General features: G+C 46.5%; 7 protein-coding genes across 7 annotated transcripts in view; 6 read left to right on the plus strand and 1 right to left on the minus strand.

Annotated features, from left to right (window-relative positions):
• Positions 1 to 918: 918 nt before the first annotated feature.
• On the plus strand, positions 919 to 3,198 carry PCYB_084310 (hypothetical protein; the record flags this gene model as incomplete). Its single annotated transcript, XM_004222169.1, has 1 exon — positions 919 to 3,198. The coding sequence occupies one exon, from the start codon at positions 919 to 921 to the stop codon at positions 3,196 to 3,198; it is 2,280 nt and encodes a 759-aa protein (XP_004222217.1).
• Positions 3,199 to 4,898: 1,700 nt separating this feature from the next.
• PCYB_084320 (hypothetical protein) lies at positions 4,899 to 5,303 on the plus strand (the record flags this gene model as incomplete). Its single annotated transcript, XM_004222170.1, has 1 exon — positions 4,899 to 5,303. A coding segment is annotated over one exon (405 nt), but the record flags the coding sequence as incomplete, so codon positions are not given.
• Positions 5,304 to 6,447: 1,144 nt separating this feature from the next.
• Positions 6,448 to 6,989, plus strand: PCYB_084330 (hypothetical protein; the record flags this gene model as incomplete). The annotated part of the gene is made up of 2 exons (XM_004222171.1): positions 6,448 to 6,821; positions 6,872 to 6,989. 2 exons carry the CDS (start codon positions 6,448 to 6,450, stop codon positions 6,987 to 6,989), a joined length of 492 nt encoding a protein of 163 aa, XP_004222219.1.
• Positions 6,990 to 7,261: 272 nt separating this feature from the next.
• PCYB_084340 (hypothetical protein) lies at positions 7,262 to 7,927 on the minus strand (the record flags this gene model as incomplete). The annotated part of the gene is made up of 1 exon (XM_004222172.1): positions 7,262 to 7,927. A coding segment is annotated over one exon (666 nt), but the record flags the coding sequence as incomplete, so codon positions are not given.
• Positions 7,928 to 13,161: 5,234 nt separating this feature from the next.
• Positions 13,162 to 13,798, plus strand: PCYB_084350 (ubiquitin-conjugating enzyme E2; the record flags this gene model as incomplete). Its single annotated transcript, XM_004222173.1, has 2 exons — positions 13,162 to 13,431; positions 13,658 to 13,798. Coding segments are annotated over 2 exons (411 nt in total), but the record flags the coding sequence as incomplete, so codon positions are not given.
• A 2,227-nt stretch (positions 13,799 to 16,025) lies between these two features.
• PCYB_084360 (AP endonuclease) lies at positions 16,026 to 17,195 on the plus strand (the record flags this gene model as incomplete). Its single annotated transcript, XM_004222174.1, has 1 exon — positions 16,026 to 17,195. A coding segment is annotated over one exon (1,167 nt), but the record flags the coding sequence as incomplete, so codon positions are not given.
• Positions 17,196 to 18,995: 1,800 nt separating this feature from the next.
• Positions 18,996 to 24,457, plus strand: part of PCYB_084370 (hypothetical protein) — a gene marked incomplete at its 5' end in the record, with an annotated part of 11,127 nt that continues 5,665 nt past the window's right edge. The window contains one exon of the mRNA XM_004222175.1: positions 18,996 to 24,394. Within this exon, the coding sequence (XP_004222223.1) occupies positions 18,996 to 24,394 (5,399 nt within the window). The remainder of the gene's footprint in view (positions 24,395 to 24,457) is intronic.

A 24,457-nucleotide genomic window follows, 5' to 3' on the forward strand; every position in this document is an offset into this window, starting at 1 on the left:
CCACCTCCACTGCGAACGTTCGCGCAGGTCGAAAGGAAAATATAACCTCCTGTTAAACGAAATCTCCTTTTTTTTTTTTTTCCCTTCGCATGAAAAAAAAAAATGAAAGAAATCATGATTTTTGTTCGTACGAATGAGAAGAAAGAAAAAAAATGAAATAAAAAAAAAGAAGGGGTGGGGAGAGAGAATGATAAAACAATGCCGCCTCACTTCATTTGGCAGGATGAGGTGAGAAAGCTGCGCATGTTTGAACGTTGACGAATGAACGCGTCCGTTTTTATTATCCACTGTTTAGTGGCATTTTCCCTATCAGCTGGACCCCATATACGTGGCTGGTTAGTCTCCTATATGTGATTGGTTTTGCAGCGCTTTTTTTTTTTTTTTTTTTCCTTCCCCACCCCGTTGACAGCTGACAAGTGACCTCTGACAACTGACCGTTGACCGCTCACAACCGACCGCTGACATATGACGACCGCTTTGTCCACCGGTCGTTGCAGCGTCCCTTCCGCGGGTACATATCACCTCATGCGTCTCCCTATGTGTCCCGATCGGCACTCTGCCATTCTGATCATGTTCGCGTTTGAAATTGCTGGTTGAAGAGAGGCCGTTACAGTGTATTATGCTCGACGACGCTCTGCCGATTGTACGAATGCAGTTCGAGCGAGTTAGCCGGATGATCCGCGGCCTAGCCAAAAAAAAAAAAAAAAAAAAAAGCACATAAAAGAGGACCTATCAAAATTGAAGAGGAAGAACTGAGTTAAATCAAGAGACACCATTTTAAGAAGCGCAAAGTGAGGGGCACAACTCTCCCAGGTGGAAACACACTCAACGTTCTTCCAAAGAGAAGACACCGAGTGAGGTACATCGGACCTCAACTCACAAAACACCTCCAAGTGTAACTATTTCCCAACGGACAGAATGAACTTTTTAAAAATTTTTCAAAGCGAAAAGAAATGCAACGATGAATCTGTTAGTCCACCAAACGGTGAAGTGCCGAAAGAAAATGGCACGTCCTCCCCCCCGGTGACGAAGGACGTCGAGCTGAATTACAGCCACGATGTTAACACGCAGGAGGGATGCAACAACGTTTCAGCTCCCTTTGAGAATTGTGAAGAGGCCAATATGGGTGGTCATGTAGACGGTTCGGTTAGACAGGCGAACTTTGAAAACGGCGCAAGTGGTTTAATGACCCAGGACGCAGACCCGGGGGTGCACCTTACGCAGGGCGCAAGCGGCGTGGGTGAAACGGGACCGACCGCTTCGAGTAGCCACCCGGTAGGTAGCCACTCGGTAGGTAGCCACTCTGCAGGCGTTCACCCGGTAGGCATCCCCCCTGTTGACATGCCCCCCCCCCAGTTCGGCGGCCCGGGCATCTACGAACAAAAGGAAAACTACGACTACGCGAATGGGAGCCTCAACGCAGGCATGCCCTACCCCTGCAGCACGTACGACATGAGTGCCAATGACACGTATGCTGGTGGTAGCCATGGGAGAACACACGGCAGCAGTAGTGCTAACAGCAGTAGCGTTAACGGCATCACCGCTAACCACAGCACCGCTAACCAAGGGGGGGTTCGAAATGAAGATTACCTCATCCCAGCGGAGAAAAGTATCACCAGTGTTGCCAAGCGAAATTTTTGTGTTAATTCGACGGGGGGAGAGGAAACGTTGCAGCCCCCCACCGACCTTCATGCGAACAGCGGAAAGGTGAACGACGCAAAGGTGAACCTCGCACCATTTGAGAGCAAACCGGGTGGGATTTACATGGACCCGAAGAGTAACTACGCGGAACAAGTAGAGCGTGGTGATTCTTACAATAAGCATCATATCGTGGTGACCCCATACACAGACAGTGCCTCAGTTGGAACTCTACCTTATGGGTATGACCACCATGTGAGTAGCAACAACGCAGCAGCAAATGGGGCGGTGAGTACTCCCGGAGGAATGAATAAAACTGTCGATTACGCGTTCCCGTCGGGGTCGTTTCCCCCAAGCCAAGTGGTAGAAAATAATTTGTCGAGCAACCTAGTGCACTCTTTCCAACACCAATTAAATGACATAGCTTTTACTCAACAGAATCACGTGGCTGTAAGGAAAAAGGGAGAGTTCCCTAGTAAGCAGTCTTACATGAATTTGCACAGTGGCGTAGGGGGTGCAGACAAAATGGAGGGAACCAATGCAGGCAGTAATTACAACTACGAAGAGGACCGGGTGGCCAAGCGCTCTAGTGGGGTGCAAAGCGGCGTGCACGTAGGCACCACGCAGCAGAGGGAGAGCGCGCGGAAGCTTGTTCAAGGCGGCCACGTGGTGAATAGCGCGCAGATGAGCGGCCAGCAGATGAGCGGTCAGCAGATGAGCGGTCAGCAGATGAGCGGCCAGCAGATGAGCGGTCAGCAGATGAGCGGCCAGCAGATGAACGGCCAGCAGATGAGCAGTCAACAGATGAACGGCCAGCAGGTCGGAAGCCCCCAAATGGAAGACCCCCCAAATGGCGCGCCAAGTGGGCAGCTCCGAATGGGCAAAGCGGAGCAGAAGCGGAAGCAGCGGGTAGGGGATCCCAGGCGAGGTGTCGGGGGGGGAGAGGAAGGACACAGCAAGGGTAGCTACGCCGTGGGTAAGATGGTCCGATGGAAACAAAACGAAGAGGAGGATCACCTGAAGGAGAAGAAGGTAGACGCTCCGATCGAGCGGGAAGACGACAAGGGGAACGAGTACTACTATGAAAAGACACTAGATTTTTTGAAAAAAGAATTTAGCATCCACCACAGTGATAATAGGAACAGCTACCTAAACGACAGAGACATGCTGGCAAAAACGCCCTTTTTTAAGCTTGTCAATTTTGAAAAAAAGCTAGCTACTGAGAGGAAGCGAGTTCTGAATTACTATCACGAAGATAGGAAGCAAATTTACTCTACCACGATAAATAAAGACAAACAATTTTCTCACATTTTTTTCAACAATGAAAAATATTACGATGCTAAGGAGATCTTGGCATATTTGCTACCGTACCATACATTTTACTTGGATGATATTTGTATCGATTCTTCTGACGATGACGAAGAGTTTTGTGAGAACCTCAAAAATGACGTCAGGGAAATCGATGCGGGTATCTCCCAGGTAAAGGATTCCTTTCGTGCCTACACGAATCCCTCCATGGTGAGTACACAGAGTGATGAGGTGGGGAAAACCGCCCACTGAGAGATGTGAGATTTACTTAAAAGTGTGTTTATCCCTATGTGTGTTTCCTTTTTTGTAAGTGTTACTTGGCGTCACTTCTCACGCACCCCTTCCGTCTCATCCCTCTCATCCTTCGCTTCCCTCTATTCCCCCCTTACAGCTGTGGAGTTTCAACAAAATAATCGACAGAACGGATGATCAGCACAACAAACGGAAAAAAGTCGCTGACTGATGAGGTAGGTGGTGAGCGGGTACACAGTAATACCACCACAGCAAACTGTTTTCAATCGGAATTTTTTTTTTTTTTTTGGAAAACCTGTTTATGCATACCGCTGTCCTTTTGAATATCTTTATTTTATTCGACTTTATTTTGTTCTACCCTATTTTATTCTACTTTATTTTGTTATACTTCATTTTATTATTATTTTTTATTTTTTTGCGTGATTTTGAACGAGAAGAGGGTTGGAAAGAGAATAGAATGCTTTGTTCCAATTTCTCCTTCATTTTGTGAAGCTTTGCCTTTTTTGCGTCTTTTCACTTTTACCATTTGCCGCACGCGCGGGCCGAAGTGGCATCATCTGCAGGTCCACACGCTCTGCGCCTGCCACGGCTGCTGCTACTGCTGCTACTACTGCTGCTACTGCTGCTACTACTGCTGCTACGGCTGCTGCTACGGCTGCTACTACTGCTGCTACTACTGCTGCTACTACTGCTGCTACTACTGCTGCTACGGCTGCTGTTTTTCCCCTTTTTTTGTTGCATGCCCGGTATGTGCCAAGCATGACGTATACCTACATTCGTGAGATGACACATACGTGAAGTTCCATGCGCACACACTCATTCGTTGATTTTGCGAAACAAGAACGGGTTTCACATTTTGAAAAAAAAAAAGAAGTCCCCTCCTCCCACATATTAATATTAATGCAGTGCAGTATATCTGCAAAAGTGTAAAAAGGAGGAAAAAATAATTGACCCAACCAGTTTTGCCTTTTTTTTCCTGTCACTCCGAATTGTGTAATGAAACACAAACTGGGATGTAATAAACGCAGGGGCACATTACTGCTGCTGGTTTGGGAAAACCAAAAGGAGGCAGAATTGTTGGCAGATCATCGTGCGGAAAAAAACATCCCTCTGCTTTTGCCAACTCGCCCATTTTCGCGTTTGCCTCGTTGGGTAAAATGACGACTTATTCCTCTTTAAGTTTAAGTTCAGCTTCGACGAGAGGCAGCACAGGGTTGAAGCAGCTCCTCGCGATTGGCGTCATGACATACGTTCATGTATGTGCATTTATTTTTTTTTTTCCGTTTTTTATTTTTTCGCCGTGAGTTGCACTTCGCCCTCTCAAAGGAAAGAAACATACGCGATTGTTCATTCGTTTTGATTTTTTTTTTTTTTTTTTTTTCCCAACCGGTAAGTATCACACGCGTGTTATTTTATCAACCATTTCGTTCGTTGAATGCGAGTGGGTATGCATGTTAGTCGCAGAAGGAAGCCTTTTCGCGCTCGCAAAAACGCACATTATCAGGTACGTTACATGTGAATTAGCAGCGAATACGAAGGCGTAGTGTGCCATCTGCAGAGAACACGCTTGAATCGAAGCCTGAAGGGCACGCGCAAGCTTCTGTACAGAGGTGTTAACTTTCGGATTTGCTGATTTGCCGACTTGCTAACTTGCTGACTTGCTGACTGACGTACGCACTGACGACCCCCGGGCGACAAACATGGTGATGAAAACCGTGCTGCAGAGCCGTAAGCTGTTGGACGCCAAGAACAGGGTGACATTCACGGGCAAGAACTACATATGCTTTCAAAGGAGCGCTCTTCGAGACCATGTAGTGAGGAAGGAGACCCCTAAATTTGAGCAGAAGCCCTTGGGGTCGTACCCAGTCCCCCCCGAAGCTGAGATGATGTGGAGAAATAGACATACGGCCTATGGTGGGTACATTCAACAGACCATCTCTCCCTTCCAACAGAAAATTATGTACCCATTTTGGCACATGGCCTTGGCGAGATGGTGGGCCAAATTTTCATCCTACGTTTGGTGGTGGATATGGCCCTTCGCAATAACGAATTTGATTTTGTGGAAAATGTTTCGCGATGCGAAGAAATATGTCGAGCTGAAGCATTGGTACTGACGTGTAGGAGGCGCCTTTGCACGGAGTGCCCTGTTGAGCACCGCCCCCCAAGCAGCTGTACACACATGGGTGTGCATACGGAAGAGCACACGGAAGAGCACACGGAAGGGCACACGGAAGGGCACACAGGAAGGGCATACGAAAAGGGCACACGAAAAGGGCATACGAAAAGGGGGGGAGAGAGTAAGAACCGGGATGAGAACCCCATTTGCACGTCAGCTTTTTAACGTTCATTTTGTGTTTTTCGCTGGAAATGAACTTCGCAAGAGCCAAATAGCTATTTTTTTTTTTTTTTTTCCCCATTTTTGAAAAATTAGTGCAGAATTTTTTTTTTTTGCACAAATTTACCTGCACGTGCATGTAATTTTTGAATATTTTTCTGCTTTTACCTAACCTGTGCTAGTTTTTTTTTTTTTTTTTTTTTTTTTTTTTTCGAAAATTCGCACAAATGGATAGAACAACATAATCCTTTTTTGCTTTACCCCTTTTTGTTCCTTTGCCGATTTGATGAACATTTTGGAAGAACCTATTCTTCTGCACACATTGGAGGGGTATACTTTTCGACATACGTTTTAGTTCGCGCATTTTTTGAGACGTACACGAACGTTTTATCGTATCTCGACTGTTTTTTGTGCAACCCCCGAGTATCGCTTGATACGCGCGTGTTGTAAGTACCCATCTGTGGGGCGTTAATAATGCACATCGAGTGAGTACACCTGAGCGCCGCTAACAACGCAGAGCAGTTGGAGCTCCCGTGTAGGTGGGTCATTTGTGCGTGTATGTGTTGTGTATGGTTCACATGAGGGGGGAAAAACATTAACTTGAAGAAAAAAAGAAAAAGGAAAAAAAGAACAAACTTGTGAGGAGGTACGCCAAGAGGTGCGCCAAGTGGCACGCCAAGAGGTACGCGAAGAGGTACACTAAGAAGCACCCTGCGGGGAGTTCCCAAAGGGGCATGTGAACTGTGGAGCCTTCACAAAGTGGATAACCTCTGCGGTCAAGCCGGGACACGCTGTGGGGTTGTTCTGGGTGGAGATCCCTTTTTACGCACAGCACGTCCATTTCGCCGAGAGGTGCGAATACGTAATGACTGCATTTTCCAAACCCATGAGGAGGAGCACTTCTTCCCCGCAAAATGTTCATGAATACATTACACCATGCCAAGTTGTGGAGAACCGCCTTCATGAAGACGAGAGGGATTTTTCAAAATGAGGCATACAGTGCATTTAAGGGGAGCGAAAAAAAGAGGCGTGTCACAAATGTGTATGACCACGTTCAGGCGAAACAGGAAAAAAGCAAAAAAGGAGCATCATCACCCAACATAGGAACGGAGGAAAATGCACAGGAAGCGAAGTCGCAGCAAATGGAAGTACCACCTGTTAGGAGCAAACACGAGGAGCAGTTTAACCAAACGTTTAGCACCTTCTATGTCGATAAAAATGTTTTTTTTCTTGTCGGATGTGTATCCTCCTTGTATAGTGTATTTATGTATGACTTCTTCACGAACAGGTGTGTGCAAATATGTTCCAATTTTTTTTTTTTATGTTTCATTTCACTAGGAAGACGGTGAATATATTGGCCTGCATAGTGCATGCTTTGTTTATTTTCCTTCAAGTATGCGTTTTGGCCATTAAATCCAGCGCCAACTTGGAGGAAAATAAACAGAGCGTGCACTAGGGGGGTTCACATTTTGCAACGTTTGTGTGATTTTTTCCCTTGGGGGAAGTTCGAAAAAAAGGTTAGCAAAAAGGTTGGCAAAAAAGGCTAGCAAAAAGGGTTGGCAAAAAAGGCTAGCAAAAAGGGTTGGCAAAAAAGGCTAGCAAAAAGGGTTGGCAAAAAAGGTTAGCAAAAAAGGTTAGCAAAAAAGTGCCTATAAAATGTCCACAAAATGGTCGGCAAACGGGTAACAAAGCTGCCACGTGACTCGCGAAGTGGCGTGCACATCAACCTCGGTGGACGCCCGCTCCGTCGGCTCCCAACTCCTCCGACCGCAGCACATCCAGCGCAGCCTCCTCGACGTTGTACTTGTGCGCATTCTCCAGCAAATACTGCGCAATGTGAAGACATGGATTTTTCGGTTTGGTGCGACAAATGTGTATCAATGCGTCTGTTAAAATGGGAAGGATATTTTTAATCAAATAAAACCTCAAGGGGATAGACTGGTTATGAAAATACTGCTGTTGATGTTCAAGTAAAAGTTCTTGTCTCTTTTTCTCTGCTTTTATTAACTCCTCATTTTTGTTGATCTCTTCCCCGATGAGTTCATTTTCCTTCTTTAGCAATTTTTCCTTTTCAAGGGACAGCTCCTTTTCCTCTTTCTGAAGTTTTTCTTTCAATATCTCCTCAACAGATGGAAGAAAATTATCAAATTTGATGTTTTTCTCAATGTAGATGTATATGTTTGTGAGTACATCATCTAATGAGGAGTCTTTGTTTATGTGGACATTAAATACATCTATGTCTTTTTCGAGGAAGTAATCTTCGATTGACTTTTTTTGATCAAATTCGAAGTAATCATTTCTGCAGTTTTCTTTAACATATTTTTTGTGTCTTCTTTCGAATCCACTTTCATCGTTGTGTCCTTTTATTATTTCTTCTTCTGGTAGATTCATCATTCTGCTTCTGCACAGCTCTTCGGGGGACTTCAAAACGATGACAAACTCGGGGAAGAGGGAGGAGTTTTTATCTGCTTCGTCAGGGCTTTGATTTGAGTTCCCATTTGGGGTAGCCCCCGTTGAGGTGGGTTTTTTCTTGGACGAGCTGTTTCCTCCTTGGGGGGTTGTCTCATGGTTGGGGTCGTTTCCGGGTTTCGCTGGCAGTTCGCCGTCTGCTTCGTTTGAGTCGTCTGCGTCATCTGCGTCGTTTGCTTCTTCCGCTTCTTCCGCTTCTTCCGCTTCGTCCGCCTCTCCCGTCTCTCCCGCTTCTCCCATCTCGTCCACCTTACCTGCTTCCCCCCCATGGGTATCATCCCCACCCGGTTCGGCGCCTCCCCCCTGCGTCTGCTGCTCGTTCGTGCTGCCCCCCCCGTGGCTCCCAAAGAAGTATTCCGCCTCGTCATAGTTTCGCGGGAAGAAGTCCAAAACGAAGCCCCTAAATTTGCACTCATTGCTTTGCAGCTTTTGATAAAACAGGGACGTCAGGTCTGGGAGGGTCAGCTTGGAGCTTCCCATTCCGCTCCCCTTTGCGCTCCCCTTTGCTATCCCCTTTGCGTTTTTTTTTTTCCCCCCCTCATGTTCGCCATTTATCTCACTTAAGTACTGCTTGTAGTACTCGGGAAAATCATACCCCCTCTGCTTGCACTCCTCGATGAGGGAGGAGATTGAACACAGCTTTAAGTTGTAATGGTGACATATTTTTTTTGCGATGAATGTTTTTCCCACTCCTGGCTGGCCCAGTATGAGGACCCTCAGCTGCTTCAGATTTCTGTATTGGCAGAACTCCTTGGCTAGGGTTGAAATATTTTTGGTGAACCCATCGCAGCAGTGGAATGTGAATCCCTGTCCCTTTGCGCGCCCCTCCTGTTTGGTTCTCTTCCCCTTCGCGGGGTCTGCTTGGTTAGGCAGCTCGGCCAGGTCTGCATTTCCCTCATCATCCGGGTCGTCCGACCTGTCCACACCTCCGTTTTGATCACCTTGTTCACTTTTGTCATCTCCCTCATTTTCTTCATTTCGTTCACTTTGTTCATCTTGGTCACTTTGTTCATCTTCCGCATTTTTTTCATCTTCCCCGTTTTTTTCGTCTTCCCCCTGTTCACCGCGTTCACCGTGTTCAGCGCCCTCCCCCCCCAAGTGCGAGCAGGCGAACCTCAAGTTGACGCACATCACCTCCGCGTCGTCATAGAGTAACGAATCGTGAGGAGAGACACTAAGGTAGGTGGAGTTTCCAGAAATGAAATTCCCGACCGTTTTAATGATCGTCTTCTGAGTTAGATGCTCGTTATCCACTGCTATGAGGTACTTGCACAGTGGTTGTCTCAAGTACAACTCCTTCACAAACTGACATAAACCTCTCACGTGAATGAGAGGAATGAAATTATTTCCTCTGTCTATTACTTGATTATCCCAACTTAGCCAAGCATTTTTGAAAATGGGAAAAAATACGTTTTCTCCGTTTCCGTACAGGATTCCCGATGCCACTACATACGTGTTTAGTTTGTTCCTTGAGTTGAGCGATAAGATTAGCGTCTCGATGGTTTTGTGTTCTTCGTATTGTCTAGAGGGGATTCTCTTCATGTAGTCCTTTTCGGTGAAGACTTCCGGCACGTCGATGTGTTTGGTGGGTCCACCGGAGGGGGGGTCTTCCGCAAAGTTTTGCGTGGCTTTTTTGGCCGTTTTTGAGGCTATTTTTGAGGCTATTTTTGAGGCTATTTTTGAGGCTATTTTTGAGGCTGTTCTTTCGGCCGTTTCTTCCGCCGTTTCTTCCGCCGTTTCTTCCGCCGTTTCTTCCGCCGTTTCTTCCGCCGTTTTTTCGGCCGTTTCTTCCGTTGGGTTTCCCGTTTTCCCCTTTGTTTGCCCCCCCGCTGCGCTGTAGGCACTCTCCGCCTGGCGCGAGAATTTCCTCTTAGTTTTGTTCCAAGTCATGACGGAGGAGATGAGCACCAAGGTGGTGTCCCTTTTCAGCTTCTCATACTTCACCTTCCGTATGATGTATTCTAATTCCTCCACGTTCGTATTGTGCAAATCGAAGATGATTAAATCGCATCGTAGCAACTGCTTCACTATGTTATCCTTGGGGATCTTCGACACAACCTTTGTGACCTTTCCATAGTCATACGTTAGTCCATTTTTTGCTTTGCTTGGCTCTACCACCGTTCCGTAGATCTCCGTCTTTTCGTTCCTCACCTCGCTGAAGGTTTCACACAGGCAGCTCCCTGTGTATGTGTTTACGTTGTGGATGAACACTCTCATTTGGGGGGTGACTGCCGAGGGGGAGGTGCGCAGTGGAAGGTGCGAAATGAAGGAGGCGTAGTGGACTCCCTAAAGTGGGCGACTCCCTGACGTGTGGGACTCCCTAACGTGGAGAACTCGCTCAGTCGTTAACCCGTCTTCACTTCCACGTAGGAACTCCTACAGTGAGCTCACTAAAGGAGTCCTACTCGAACTTCCCTACCGAGTATGCAGCGAATCCGTCTCAAGGCGTGTGGAGAGAAAGCCTTTTTTCGCTTCGCAAGATGGTCAATCGGACACAAAATTTTGTCGAGACAACGGACATGGGCAGGGACACACCTGGAGAACTTCCTCCCATGAGAGGTCAAACATGGACGTGTGACTCCTCACCCCTTTTCGCATTTCGATTTTTCCACAAACTGCTTCGAAAAAGAAGCGAGAAAAAAAAAATTCCCCTTTTTTGGAGAGCGTGACGGAAATTTTGGGAAAAAAAAAAAAAATGCACACACGCGCGACGCGGAGGGAAAGGACGCGGACCCTTAAGTCATCGCGTGGCATGGTTTCGCGGAGGACCAGTTGCTTCGCATGCAAGTGTACATATACACATATACACATATATATATGTATATATGTGCACGTGTACGATGGCGTAATGTAGGGTCCCCCTATTTAGCCATTTGCTGTTCAACTCTGAGGGGTAGAGAGCAGCGATATGATCGATCGTGGCGAATCGTGGGCACATACCTATCGATGGCTTCCACCAAGTAGCTAACCTCAATATATGTATGCACCCATTCGCCATTGTAATGCGAGTTGTAGAAGCAGTGAAGTAATGTCCCCAAAATGGCGAAGTATGGGAGGAAGAAGTCACGGTGGGATTAGTTTTTTTTTTCTTTTACTAACGAATGAGAGATATTAACGCGGTGTCACTGATAGACATGTAAATCGAGGCAGCAACGTGGAAGACAATCCCGCTCCTTTTGTTCAAACCTCCTAACAAGTGAACACACAACTGGTGCCATTTTCTACACCTTTTTGAAAATCCCCATGGAAAAGGGTCGCCGCCGTGTGCAATCATTTCCATAGGGACGAACAGCCACGTGGCGATGGTTATAAATTTGAGGGTTAAGTGAAGGAAGAGTGGAATGACCCTCTCTACAGACGGGTGTAATATACTCGCCGTTAAATTTCCAACGCGTCGTCAATTAGTTTAGCCATTTGTGCAGTGCGGCACGTTCTTTTTGCGATCTGTTATTGTTATTCCTTCCCGCAATTTTTTTTTTTTTTTTTTTGTTCACTTGGTCCTGTCCACTGCCTCTGCTCCACTCGCGCCTGGCACATGTTTACCAACCAGCGTCCGCCAACTGGAGGGATAACTTACTCGATGGAAACGCAAAGGGGGAGATCAAAAGGAACAACATATCTAATGGTGGTGGGGGAAAAACGCTTCACGAGGAGTTAACCACGGAGAGATGGGCAGTTTGGCTGAACGTGCACTTCACAGGGAAGAAGGCGCCACAAGGAGAGGATAAAACGCGGTGCGTGAAGGCGGCTAAATCGGTGAACTAGGTGTTCCGGGAGGGGGCCTCCTCCTTTGTTCATTCTTTGGCCCATTTTTTCGCCCATTTTTTTGCCCCCTTTTTGGCCCATTTTTTCGCCCATTTTTTTGCCCCCTTTTTGGCCCATTTTTTCGCCCATTTTTTTGCCCACTTTTTCGCCCCCTTTTTATTACTATTTTTTTTTTTTGCCTTCCAGAACATCTTGGTGATCGCTTTGTCGCCATTTGAATCTGCGCACTCTACACCTTCTAAACCTCCTACACTTTTTTTTTTTTTTTACTTTTCCCCCACGGTGCGCAGAGCTAGGATGAACGCATCATCGCACAGAGAGTAACTGCCAAGGGGGGGGAGGTAGAGTACAGTACTCCCCCCGATTGGCACCATACATATAGTGGCAACCTTACGCAGTGCAAAGTTGCTCGTTGCGCGAGAAAAAAAAAAAAAAATCTTACGTGCTTCTTACCCACCGGGGGGAAGGTTTTACAAAACGATTAAGCGAAGTCCCCATGTGTCGAAGTGAGCCGACTGGAATTGCATCTCTTCGAAAACGAAGATGAAGAAAAGTGCGCTGTGGGAGTGGGGTTGCCTTACCTTGTTTACGTGAAAAAAAAAAAAAAAAAACGTTAAGGGAGCACTGTGCTGGTAAGTAAGAAAACGTAATCGCATGTACATAGGCACGCACGTGTAGTGTAGTGTACGTAGGTGCGCTGGGAGGTACCATTATTCATATGTTGGCTTCTTTACCGGGACATTGGCCACACGCATGAGCCGAAAGTGAACCAGCTTGCCCTCTCCGTCAACATCGAATCAGTGTAGTAAACACGCAAGCTTTGAGCTTTACAAGTTAGGCGAGCGAACTCTCCCCATACGTACGTACATGGGTACATAGGTACATACATAGGTACATACGTACATACGTACTTACTTACGTACATCCGTGGCTTATGCCGCTTGAAGAGCCAGCCTTCCCCCTGTTTGCTCAGTACCAACCCACAAGGAAATTCACCTTGGCGGAAAACCAGAGCAAAAAGGAAACTAGCGAAAAGCGACTCAAATAAACTAGTAAGTTATCAAAAGAGTCACGTGAAAGAAGGATATATCCCCCCTCTCCTGAAAATGAGCGAGGTAAGAAGATTACAGGTTGTGATATCATCAGGGGGAGTTAACCCCCTCCCCCACAAAGGAGAGTTATTTAGCCACTCCGCACACAAGCACCAATTAGTTCCTCCCCTGTTGTGTATGTTATTCGGGTCCCTCCGGAGAGTTGCTACACTGTGTGGTGCATGAGAGGAGGAGAAATAATTTGGCATTTTATTTTGTTCCTTTTTTTTGTTAAACTGCGAAATGGGAAAGACCATTTCATAGCACATATTTTTTTTTTTTTTTTTTTTGCGCTCCGATCAGGTAATTGTCCCACGGAGTTTCCGCCTGCTGGACGAGTTGGAGCGTGGGCAGAAGGGAAACGTTAGCGAAGGAGTGTCTTTCGGACTGGAGAGTGCCGATGATATTACTCTTTCGAATTGGTCTTGCACCATATTTGGACAACCGGGGACTGTCTTCGAGAACAGGATTTACTCGCTCACTATATTCTGTGGCGACAGCTACCCCGACGCGCCCCCCACGGTGAAGTTTGACACGAAGATAGAGATGTCCTGCGTGGACGGCGCCGGCCGGGTGAGTCATTTGGTGTGCTGAGCGGCTCACAGAAGGATGAGCAGTCGGCCCACTTGACGCAGTAATGCGGGCGGTTATGTTATTTTGCGTATTTGATTATTTGTTTGTGTGTTTGTTTGCGTGTTTGTTTGTTTGTTTGTTTGTTTGTGTGTTCGTTTGCTTGCTTGCTTGCTTGCTTTTTTGCTTATTTTTTTTTTATTTCCCCCCCCCCCCCCCCGATGCACAGGTCGTTAAGAACAACTTGCAGATTTTAAAAAACTGGAACAGGAACTACACAATAGAAACCATTTTAATCGCGCTCAGACAGGAAATGCTGTCAAGTGTCAACAAGAGGTTGCCGCAGCCCAACGAGGGAGAAATGTACTAATTGGAATGAGGCCCATTTTGTTTATCACCACGGAGGGGACGAAGGGGGAGAGACGGAACGAGAGGGAGAGGCGGAGGCTGAGGCAGAGCGAGAAAGGGCGCGGGGTTGTAGAGTAAACATGGGGAAGCCCCAGGAGAGCACATCAACAAAAACATCCCTCTTTGCAAGTCCCACTCGATTATTTTAACGCCAACAGGGATTCACTAATTTGTTGCGATGAAATGCGTGAATTTTTTTTCTTTCTTCACAATTGTGCAACGTTTTTTTTCTCCCCACAATTGTGTACTTTTATTGGCATATGGCCCTTACCGCTTCGTTTCGAATTCCCACCGCTCACCTCCCATGTGGACACGTCGCTTACGTTTCACATAACACGTAACTAGTGGAAAAAAAAAAAAAAAAATTTTTAATGAACTTTTTAAGTAGGTAAAAATGTATTCCTCATTTTGTGATCATCCCTGTGGAGGATTTACTTCATCGACGAGTGACTACACGTGTTCCTCTCTCCTTGCGCTGTCCCTCCAAAGGGGCAAAGGGATAGCCCAAGGAGAGGCGCAAAAAAAGTGACCCCTTCAGGGAGTGGCCCCCTGTAAGTAACCGCAGACCTCTCCCGTTTGTGCGGAAAGAGGGTCGGGTTGCATATGGGGGATACACATTTTAGTACATGAAAAAAGTTATTGCGATCCTTCTGATCCGCGTTTGCATCTCCGTCGCGCACCTCACCTCCGTGGGCGGCTCAGCGGAGAGTCGGTGTGCGGGTCGTGTAAAATACACACAAGGGAGAGCGAGAAAGTTGCCTCCTTTTTTTTTTTTTTTTTATTTTTTCATTTTCGCGCACGTATGCTGTCTCATTTCGACTCGCCTTTTTCACGAAGGGTGGCTGAAACGTTTGTGACGGTAACCAGAGGGGCGTCCAAGCATATTCACGCTCGGTTTATGCTCGCATGGCGTTTGAGTCACCTCCGAGTCACGTTCGCGCTACGTTCACATTCACGCGCATGTTCGTATTTTTTTTTTTTTTCCCCGCGGAATTGCGAAAGGATTGCACTCTCCACAGGGGTATGCCAATTCGTTCCCCGCGCGACGACCGAACAGGCGTTTCCACGTTTTGCCCACTTTGTGTTTTTCTCCCCCGGAGTGGAGGATTGCTGCGGTGATGCGGTGATGCGGTGTTGCGATGATGCGGTGATGCGGTGATGCGGTGTTGCGATGATGCGGTGATGCGGTGATGCGGTGATGCGGTGATGCGGTGTTACGCTGCTACGTTGCTTCGCTGCTACTCTGCTACGCTGCTTCACTGCGCGCGGCTCTTTCGGTGCGTCCAACTTGAATCGAAAAGGCGCAAGCACCCCGCGTGAGGAGAAGAGATACCTAGTGGTGAAAGGCACACCCGAGGGACATGCAGTGGACTGTCTCGCTCGCGCAGTGCATGTGAGCATGCACGTTGGGACGATCCCCCAGCTGACCCCCTCCAGTCATAACTAATAAGCTACCCACTCGTATGCCCACATGTGCATACACATAACTGCACCTTTTACGTGTCCACTTTTCCAACTTTTCCGGTTGGTCACGCCGCATCTCTAAGGGGATCCTCTGTTGAGAGTGTTGAAAAGGAACCACCCCCGGTTTGGTCAGGTCATGTGTGAGAAGCGAAACGGGGGAAGTAACACTCCGGAGGGCTTCACCATTTGGGAACACTGCCGCTCCCAATTAATGCTACACGCAAGAGGAAGGCTTTTCCCCCGTTGCATTCCACTAAAGAGTTTTTTTTCAACTCGCCAGGACGTCGTAAAACTGGTTCTTCAGAGACAGTTTGCTGCTTACCATTTGAGGACGTTAAAAGCCTGCACAGGTCAGGTAAAAATGTTGGAAGAGATTCAGTCGAGCAAGAGGAAGCAGGTTGAGGAGGGGGAGTTGGGGGGGTCGTGCGAGCGGGTCAAGAGGACCAAGTTGGTCCCGATTGGGGAAGTAGCAGCGGGGGAAAAGGTCGACCAGGTGAAGGGAGAGCAGCACGACACGATTGGGAAGGAAGCAACGGGCCAGGTGAAGGGAGAGCGGCACGACTCGATTGGGAAGGAAGCAACGGGCCAGGTGAAGGGAGAGCAGCACGACCCGCTTAGCTACCCGATTAGTCACCCGATTAGTCACCCGCTTAACAACGTAACGACGGACCAGGTGAAGGCAGAGAGGGATGCCCCCCCGTCCGCTGGCCCCTCCTCATGTGCAGCCGAGGGAAAGCCCCAAATCGGAACGGCCACTTTAAAGACGAACCAAAGTACCCAACAGGGAGAAACAAAAAAAGAGGAAGAAGTAAAAACAATTGTCACATGGAATATGAACAGTATAACAGTAAGATACAAAAATAAAGAAAAATGGAATGCTTTTATGAGTTTTTTTAATCGAATAAATGCAGATGTGTTATGCTTTCAGGAGGTACGATTACCAGCCATGAATCTAGATAATGTAAAAAATGCAAAGGATGGAAAAAGAGACAGAGGGAGAGTAAAAAACACAGATCAAAAAAGTCAAGTAGATTTTGAAATCATGGAACAAATTTTAAAAAAAGATTTTCACAACTATAATGCATACTTCAGTTTGGCTAACATAAAATATAGTGGTCAGCTGGTTTTAATAAAAAGGAGCATCCCGGTGAAGTCCATTCGATACAACCTCTCTTTTGATGCTGACCCTAGTGAACACCATGAGGAGGGTAGAGTCATAGTTGCTGAATTTAGCAACTTTTTTCTCTTAAGTACATATACACCGAATAACGGATTTGATTTAATCAAATTTGAAAGAAGGAGACTCTTCGATGAGCAGTTGAAAGAGTTTGTATCCGTTTTGAAAAATAAGAAAAAAAATTTGATATGGACAGGGGATCTTAACATCGCGCCGGAAGATATTGACCTATCTCACCCTGCTGAGTTTAGAAGAATGAAAAAGGGGAATGTACCCAAGGAGTTCGTTGGGCAGCCTGGCTGCACCGACTTTGAACGTAAGAATTTTAGGGGTATTCTCTCCGCAGGCGATTTGATCGACTCGTACAGGCACTTGGCTAAGCTAAGAGGCAACAAAGGGGGGGCTGTCAAAGGGGAGCCTGCCAAGGGGGAGCCTCTCAAAGTGACACCCGGTAAAGTGACAGGTGACATAAATGACAATATCTACACTTGGCGGTGTCCCTTCCTCATGGGGAAGAGCTGCAACAAGGCCATGCGTATCGACCACTTCATCGTGTCCAGGGACTTCATGCCGAACGTGGAGAGTGTGGATATTCACGGGTACAGCGTGTTCCATAACAACTTTTACGGCTCGGACCACTGCCCGGTGATACTACGCCTGCGGGGGGGGACAGGCAGTGATCCACCAAGTGGGGGAAGAAGCGAGACAACAAGTGGGTGAAGAAGCGAGTCAACAAGTGGGTGAAGAAGCGAGACAACAACTGGACTAAGCACTGTCCTGAGAAATGCGTTGCGCTTCCCGCCTGGCATTCCTCTCGAACACGGGAACCGGTGGGCAGCCCTCCTTGCGGACGAGACAGACTAACGTACTTCTCTCGCCGCTTACACACCAGGGGGTTGAAGAAGAGTCCACGCAAGTGTATACTACGTATCGCGCAATTCGTATGGGTATGCAAATCAGGTGATACGATCCCCACACTCTCCATTTGCTCCCTGCACAGTCGTGTGTCACCTGATGGGTATTTTTTCTGGCTGCATGTATCAAGTTTATTTTTTTTTTTTTTTCCACATGGAAATGACAACTTTTTTTTTTTTTTTTTTTTTCCTTTTGGCTGTTTTTTTTTTTTTTTTTTTTCCTCCCTTTTAAAATAAATTTTCAAAAAAAAACGCAGATGAAAGGCAAAGCCGCGTGACCAAGTGATACCGATCCAATCAGTGGAACAGGTTTTTTTGTTTTGCCAAATGAACGCTGCGCGCATCGTTGAGATGATTCGTTCAATCGGTTTGAAGCACACAGAGAGGTGGAGATAGGAAGTGGGACATGCGGGATTATGAACGGGGAAACGCTGCATAATAAATCAGGAGTGAAAGTGCAAACGCCTTGGTGTATGGCGAGCCCGCGGGGCGAGGAAAGGGGAACCGCAGGGGAGGGAAAAGAGGCACCGGGGCGGCATCGAAACGTTGGGAGGGTAAACTCCCGGGTAGGAAAAAAGTTCGCGGCACTTTCTGGGCGAAAGCGCGCAGGAAAAAAAATGCAAAAAGGGAGGCGGTAAAAAAGCGACGAAGTGGCGAAGTGGCGAAGTGACAAAGCGACGAAGTGACGAAGCGACGAAGCGACGAAGTGACAAAGCGACGAAGTGACTAAGCGACGAAGCGACGAAGCGACGAAGCGACGAAGCGACGAAGCGACGAAGCGAACAGAAGGAGAAAACAAACCAACTCTTCTGTGAGCGATTTCCCCGCGAGGGAGCATACGTATCTCGCCGTGTATGCAAACATGTACATTCGCACTTGCGCATGTTTATACGTACACGCACTGCAATGTAATGTAATGTACTGTACTGAACTGTTTATTTTCTTTTCTTTCTTTTTTTTTTTTTGCCATTTTGCAAAACTTTTTCTTCCCAGCGCGAAGAAGCAGTTTTTTTTTTTCCCCTCCCCCCCCCACAGCAGAATTGCAATTGTGGAGGAAGCCAAAAGGCGTAGCATTCCCCTGGGGCAGTGTACATATATAAACTCTGCATGCTCGTACGTGAGTTCCTTCCACGGGGTAAACATCGTAGCAGCTGCGAGGTGGTCTGTTGGGGGTAGGGCGAGTACAGCTCTGCGGAAGGGAGCGGCTCTGTGGATGAGAGTGGCTCTGCGGATGAGAGCGGCTCTGTGGATGAGAGCAACTCTGCGGATGAGAGCAACTCTGCGGATGAGAGCAACTCTGTGGACGTGATCACCTCTGCAGGTGTGGCCACGGGAGAAGTGACGGGTGCCATGGGCCGCTGTGAAATGCGCCACAGCACAGTGCTTCCCATTTGGCGCCTGTCCGACCCTACCTGACCGTTCATCCGTAGGTGTGCTGTATTTATGCGTGCATATATGCATATATGCATGCATGTATGCATATACACTTGTGTTCATTTTTCATCCCTTGAGCGTACCGTCCCTTTTGGCATCCGCGCCGCGTGACGCCTCTCCCCCCGGTTGCACGACATGCCCCCCCAGAATTCCACGCAGAGCCTCCGAAGATGATAAAAAAGTCGGACGAGTCGAGGCGAATCCTGAGGAAAAAACTGAACAACGACATAACAAACACCCTGTTGCTATTCGAAAAGGTACAAGAATGGGCAGACCTAAGCAACATCCTGCAGAAATTATATCTCACAATAGAAAAGTACGATGTCTTTGTGGACGTATCATCCAAGTTTCTCCTATTTAGGAGGTTATCCCAATGCCTGAATCCGTTGCTACCCTCAGGAGTACATTCAAAGGCGTTGATCATCTATTCGGTCATTTTTAAAAAAGCAGAAAAAAATTTTTTTATAAATAGCATCCACATACTATGTTCAGGCATCTTCGAATTTATGTTACATTGTACAATTAATTTGAAGACTATTTATTTTAAGAACATAAAAAGCATTCTGAATTTACGAGAAAATGTTTACATTTTCGCATATGCTCTCCTCCTTTCTCTCTTTAACGTGGTCGATAGTGATAACAATATTTTGCTGTATATTTATTCTATTAATAATTACATTGGAGAAAAAATATTTTTTAATAATATATGGCTACTTCTACTGAGACATAGCGAAATTAGGACCAACATTTTGCATTTTTTGGAAACGTCATTCAGTCCACAAATACATTTACTGTCCAAGGATAGAATTAGCATGCTTCTTCCTTTTAAGGACGACTTGGTTTTGTCCTCTGTTATTTTTTGTTTAAAGGATAAGAGTATCATTAATCAGAGAATCACATTAAGCTTGCTGATTAATAATTTTCCTCTTAGTCAGGTGAATTTGAGGAATCGAAGGAAAGGGATTCCTCGTGCTGGAGGTAGGAGTGTTGATTATATTCCACGTGGAGATCAACATAGTGTAGGAAATGCCGATTATGGTGTGCTCAGCGCGGAGCATGGAGCTCTCGAGTCGGCGGTCGCGAGGTCCGCGTCCTACAGCGCGCGTACTCTGCAGGGGAGGAGCGGTAGGGTGGCGGCGGATGGGGTAGCAGCAGATGGGGTAGCAGCAGATGGGGTAGCGGCGGATAGGGTAGCGGAAGATGTGATAGCAGCACACGGAGTAGCGGCGGATGGGGCGATGCCTCCCCTGCGCTTCGGCGAGAAGTACGAGCGAGGGAACTCCAAAAAGAGATACCACAGTGACAATGACCACGAGGAGGAAGGTGATGGGGAGTATAGCAGCGGGTTGGCAAAGGCAAGTCATGGTAGCAACCCTCTCATGGGGACAACAGGTCCAGGAGGGAGTCAAACACTATGGAGCAGTAACCACGGGGTGGGCATGAACAACAGAGCTGCTGCATATAATTATCAGGATGAGGAATCACTTAGGCAAGCAAGTAAGGAAGAAAAGTGTGAAGACAACGAAAAGTTGTTAGATCATACGAGCATCGGATTTAATGACCACTATGATGGAGGCATGATGGGGGAGAAGCACGAAGTGGATGCGTTCGATGGACCCCTCCCCAAGGCTGATGTGAAGAAGGTGAGATATGATGTCGACCGGGAGAGAGGCAATTTAGAAGGAGGTGGCAGGGTCGACATAGATAGAGATGGCAGGGTCGACGTAGATGGAGCTGGGGGGACTTCTTCCCGTGGAGGACGCCCCCAAGTGGGGCTAAAGGAAGAAGTCGAGTCGGCAGCTAGCCCCTGCGTACTGTTCAACGACGTAAGTAAAAAAATCATCGCACGCAGTGTTATGTTCCTATTGCAAAAAGGAGATATCGGATTAAACAGAAGAATTTTCAAGTACCTCTATCTGTTCGAAAATAACGATGAAAAGAATTTGAAAGAAGGAATTATTAACATAGAAAATTACAAAGTATTCATAGAAACAGTGATAGACGTTCTTCAAAATAAATTCCATGACAACTCACAGACTGTGTCACATGTCCTTTATACTCTCCTAAAAAATATGGACTACCTAAATATAAACAGACTCATTATGAATAAAATTTTTCTTTTTCTTTTGAATTTTTGTTATAAAAATAGGGGGAATAAGAAGATAAAGCAATTTTTTCGGAACGTTTTGACATTAAATTTAATTAGTTTTGAAAATATTTTGAATATTTTCCTTTGCACGTTTTACTTCCTCTTGAGGAATTACGATAGCTTATTGAGACAGAAGGCTCATGAGTACACTAAGAGATTCACAAATCTGATGAATATTATGACTTATTTTATTGATTTCTTACGTAGAATGAATCGGTACGTATACACGTACTTTTTATTTTCGTTTAGTATTGCTATTTTGAGACTGATGAGTCGCTTGAATTTGGTTATCCTTTCTTTGTTTAGAAAGTACAGTCACGTGAAGGAGGTGAGCGAGAGGTACTTGATCGAGGCGCATGAGGTGGTCTCCGGTCGGCACAGCTCGCTGTACTACTTCTTCTTCTTCGTGACGCACTATAACAACTACTACCTGAACCGGTGCTTCGTGCTTCTGGCCAGGGAGAGCGCCTTCTTCCGCGCGATCGTGCGCCGGCGGGGCGGCGCGTATGGCGGCTCGTATGTCAGCGCGAATCAGGGGGCCTTCCCAAATCAGGGGGCCTTCCCGAATCAGGGGGCCTTCCCGAATCAGGGGGCCTTCCCGAATCAGGGGGCCTTCCCGAATCAGGTGCCCCCCCCCGTGGAGGAGAAGAGGAACAAAATGCAGAAGATCGGGGAGGCGCGCGTCTACGATGATGAGGATGGGTACAACTCACCAGAGAGTAAAATAAAATACGAGCAGTACAGCAACGAGAAGGAACTCAAAATAAGGATGGCTGATACGTCTATGGATTATATGAAGCGCAAAGTGAAGAAAAAAATATTTGAGAGCGGTTTGAACAGCGTGTCCGCTGCGAACACGGGTAGCATTTACAAAGTGACTAATTTGCAGAGGGCAGAAGCGGAGGGGAATTACGGCTCACATGTGAATAGTAGCAGAGGCCATTTGAACGAAGGTGCAAGTAACAGTAGAGGTCACTTAGGGATATCTACCCACCCCGGTCACAGTGGGGGGGGTGGTCTCGTTAGCAGCTACAGAGTGAAGCTCGAAAATGACGAGCGATTTTTCTCAATACTGCTAAAGTATAGAGAAAAATTGAGGCGCAATTTGAACGACGCGATAGTAAGGAATAGCGATCTGTTCTTCTTCACGAATAACTACGAGTATGTGATTTTTTTATTTTACAATTACCATCTGCTAGTGGAGAAGGAACATGTGAACAGAAGCTGCTACTTTTTTTTGAAACACATTTTGAAGAACTGCTCCTGTGACAATGAGGATAAGTTTTACTTCTGGTGTGTTTTGTTTCTGCACGTGGTTAGAATAAATTTTAATAGATCTCTACTTAGGGGTTCGAAGCCGACCGATGGGGAGGTGGACAGTCCGGTTGGAGTCGGCAAGCTGTACTGTGGGAAGCGGGCCAAGGCCCCGCAGGGGGAGGAGTCCCCGGCAGGGGGGGGCGCCCTGATGGAGAGCCAGCTGAAGAGCCAGAAGAACGAGAGGAACCAAAGTAAGCAGAATGTGCAGAGTAAGCAGCATGTGCAGAATGTGCAGAATGTGCAGAATGTGCAGAATGTGCAGAAGAACCACGCAGGGGAGTACACCGAAATGAGGACCATGGAGGAGCTGAAGGGGAAGAAGAGAAACACCCCGCATAACCACTTTGCCAACACGGAGCAGGCACTCCTGTTCAGCATTACATTCCTGGAGGGGGTACTGATCTACGCCAACAAAATAGTTAAGCGAATATTCCATTACATCAAAATGTTGAGAAAAAATAAAAAATTTATAAAAATATTTTTCGATATCAACTATTTGTATTTTTTCTGTGATAATATGTATTGCTTGAAGATTTGGAGAGACTCTATAAAATGCAAAGATGACTACGAGTTGACAATAAACGTGAGAGTAATTTTGGAATTTATTTTAAATAATAAGACAAGTGAGTACCATATTATCCACTCAAATTTTTACAACCTCACTCATGATGTATTTAAGTTATACAATCGGAACAACACTCTCATCAATTACTACATGATTAAGTTTATAAAAAGCAACAAAAAGAATTTGGCCTACATTTTGGATAACATAGTTATTAGTATGTTTGATTTGATTAACGAGATTGAGGAGGGACTAGTATCCTGTGGAGCGGTTGACGGTGCGAGTTACGAGGAGGTAGCGTTGAGCGGTGGGTTGCCTTTGGCCAGCGGCGGGTTGCCTTTGGCTAGCGGCGGGATGCCTTTGGCCAGCGGCGGGTTGCCTGTGGCTGGCGGTGGGTTGCCTCTCTCGAGCGGCGGGTTGCCTCTGGCTAGCGGCGGGCTGCCCCTCTCGAGCGGCGGTGCTGCCATGAGCGCCCAACGCATAAGCGCGCAGAGCAACTATGAAAAGTGCTTGCGGAAACTGAAGTGCAAATTTGATTACATAAACTTTTTTTTCACGGGCATCGAAAATTTCATTCTGTGGTTGTACAAGCACAGGGTGAGTAAAAAAATTTACAATGCAAGGAACAAGATGTCGCTGCAGAATTATGAGAAGAACCTGCACATAGTCATGTGCTACATTTGCACCGAGGGGAACTTAAGCGCTGCTTACTTTAGGAACTACCTCGACGTGTTCTTCTTGCTGTTTTTGAAGATCATTTATATTAACGAGAACGTGGGGGAGATCGGGACCGGCGCGGGCGACAGTGCCATTAGCGCGGTTAGCGCGGTTAGCGGCACGAATAACGCCAACGTCAGTAATGGAGTTAGTGACGATCAGGCCGCTAGCTCAGCTAACCCAGCTAACTCCGCCAACCCAGCCAACACAGCTAACTCCGCCACCCCTGATAAGGCCGCTCCCCCTGATAACTCCGCCAATCCCGCCCCCCCCGCGCATAGCGGCGCCCTGCAGAAGGAAAAGAACTCGCTGAAGCAGAGCATGCTGCTGGAGTTCAAGCGAGACGTGATCAACCTCATCACACACATATTATACTGTGCATACAGTTACAACAAAAAAATGGATTACATAAAAATACTCAACAGCTACTACCGACAAATCATTCATCACATTCTATTCCTGTACTTTTATTTCACCCTAAAGAAATATTACAGTTTGCAAATCCAGCTCATCAGTTTCATAAAAAATATACTTCCCCTGTACGAAACGAATACAGACAAAAATGTGTTTTCCTGTGATGTATTAGAGAAGGACATTACATTTAGGAAGGTCATGAAACACACCAATTATGAGGAATTTATTTTAGCTAGCAAGTACCATTATGAATTAATTAACAGAAATAATTTACGTGTAAAAAATGACGTATTCATATTTAGTATCCTCAGGAAAAGTATGACGATTATATTTAATTTTAATGAACAGGTAATATACAAAGAGACAATTATTTATTTGATTGAAAATATTATTTTGGAGAAGGATGTGAAGTCATACTATCTGACTGTTTTTTTTGGATCTTTTATATATAATAAAATCAGAAACTCAGAAAA

This window comes from Plasmodium cynomolgi, chromosome 8 (genome assembly GCF_000321355.1).
Source record: "Plasmodium cynomolgi strain B DNA, chromosome 8, whole genome shotgun sequence".
In the NCBI taxonomy this organism is placed as follows: Eukaryota; Apicomplexa; class Aconoidasida; order Haemosporida; family Plasmodiidae; genus Plasmodium; species Plasmodium cynomolgi.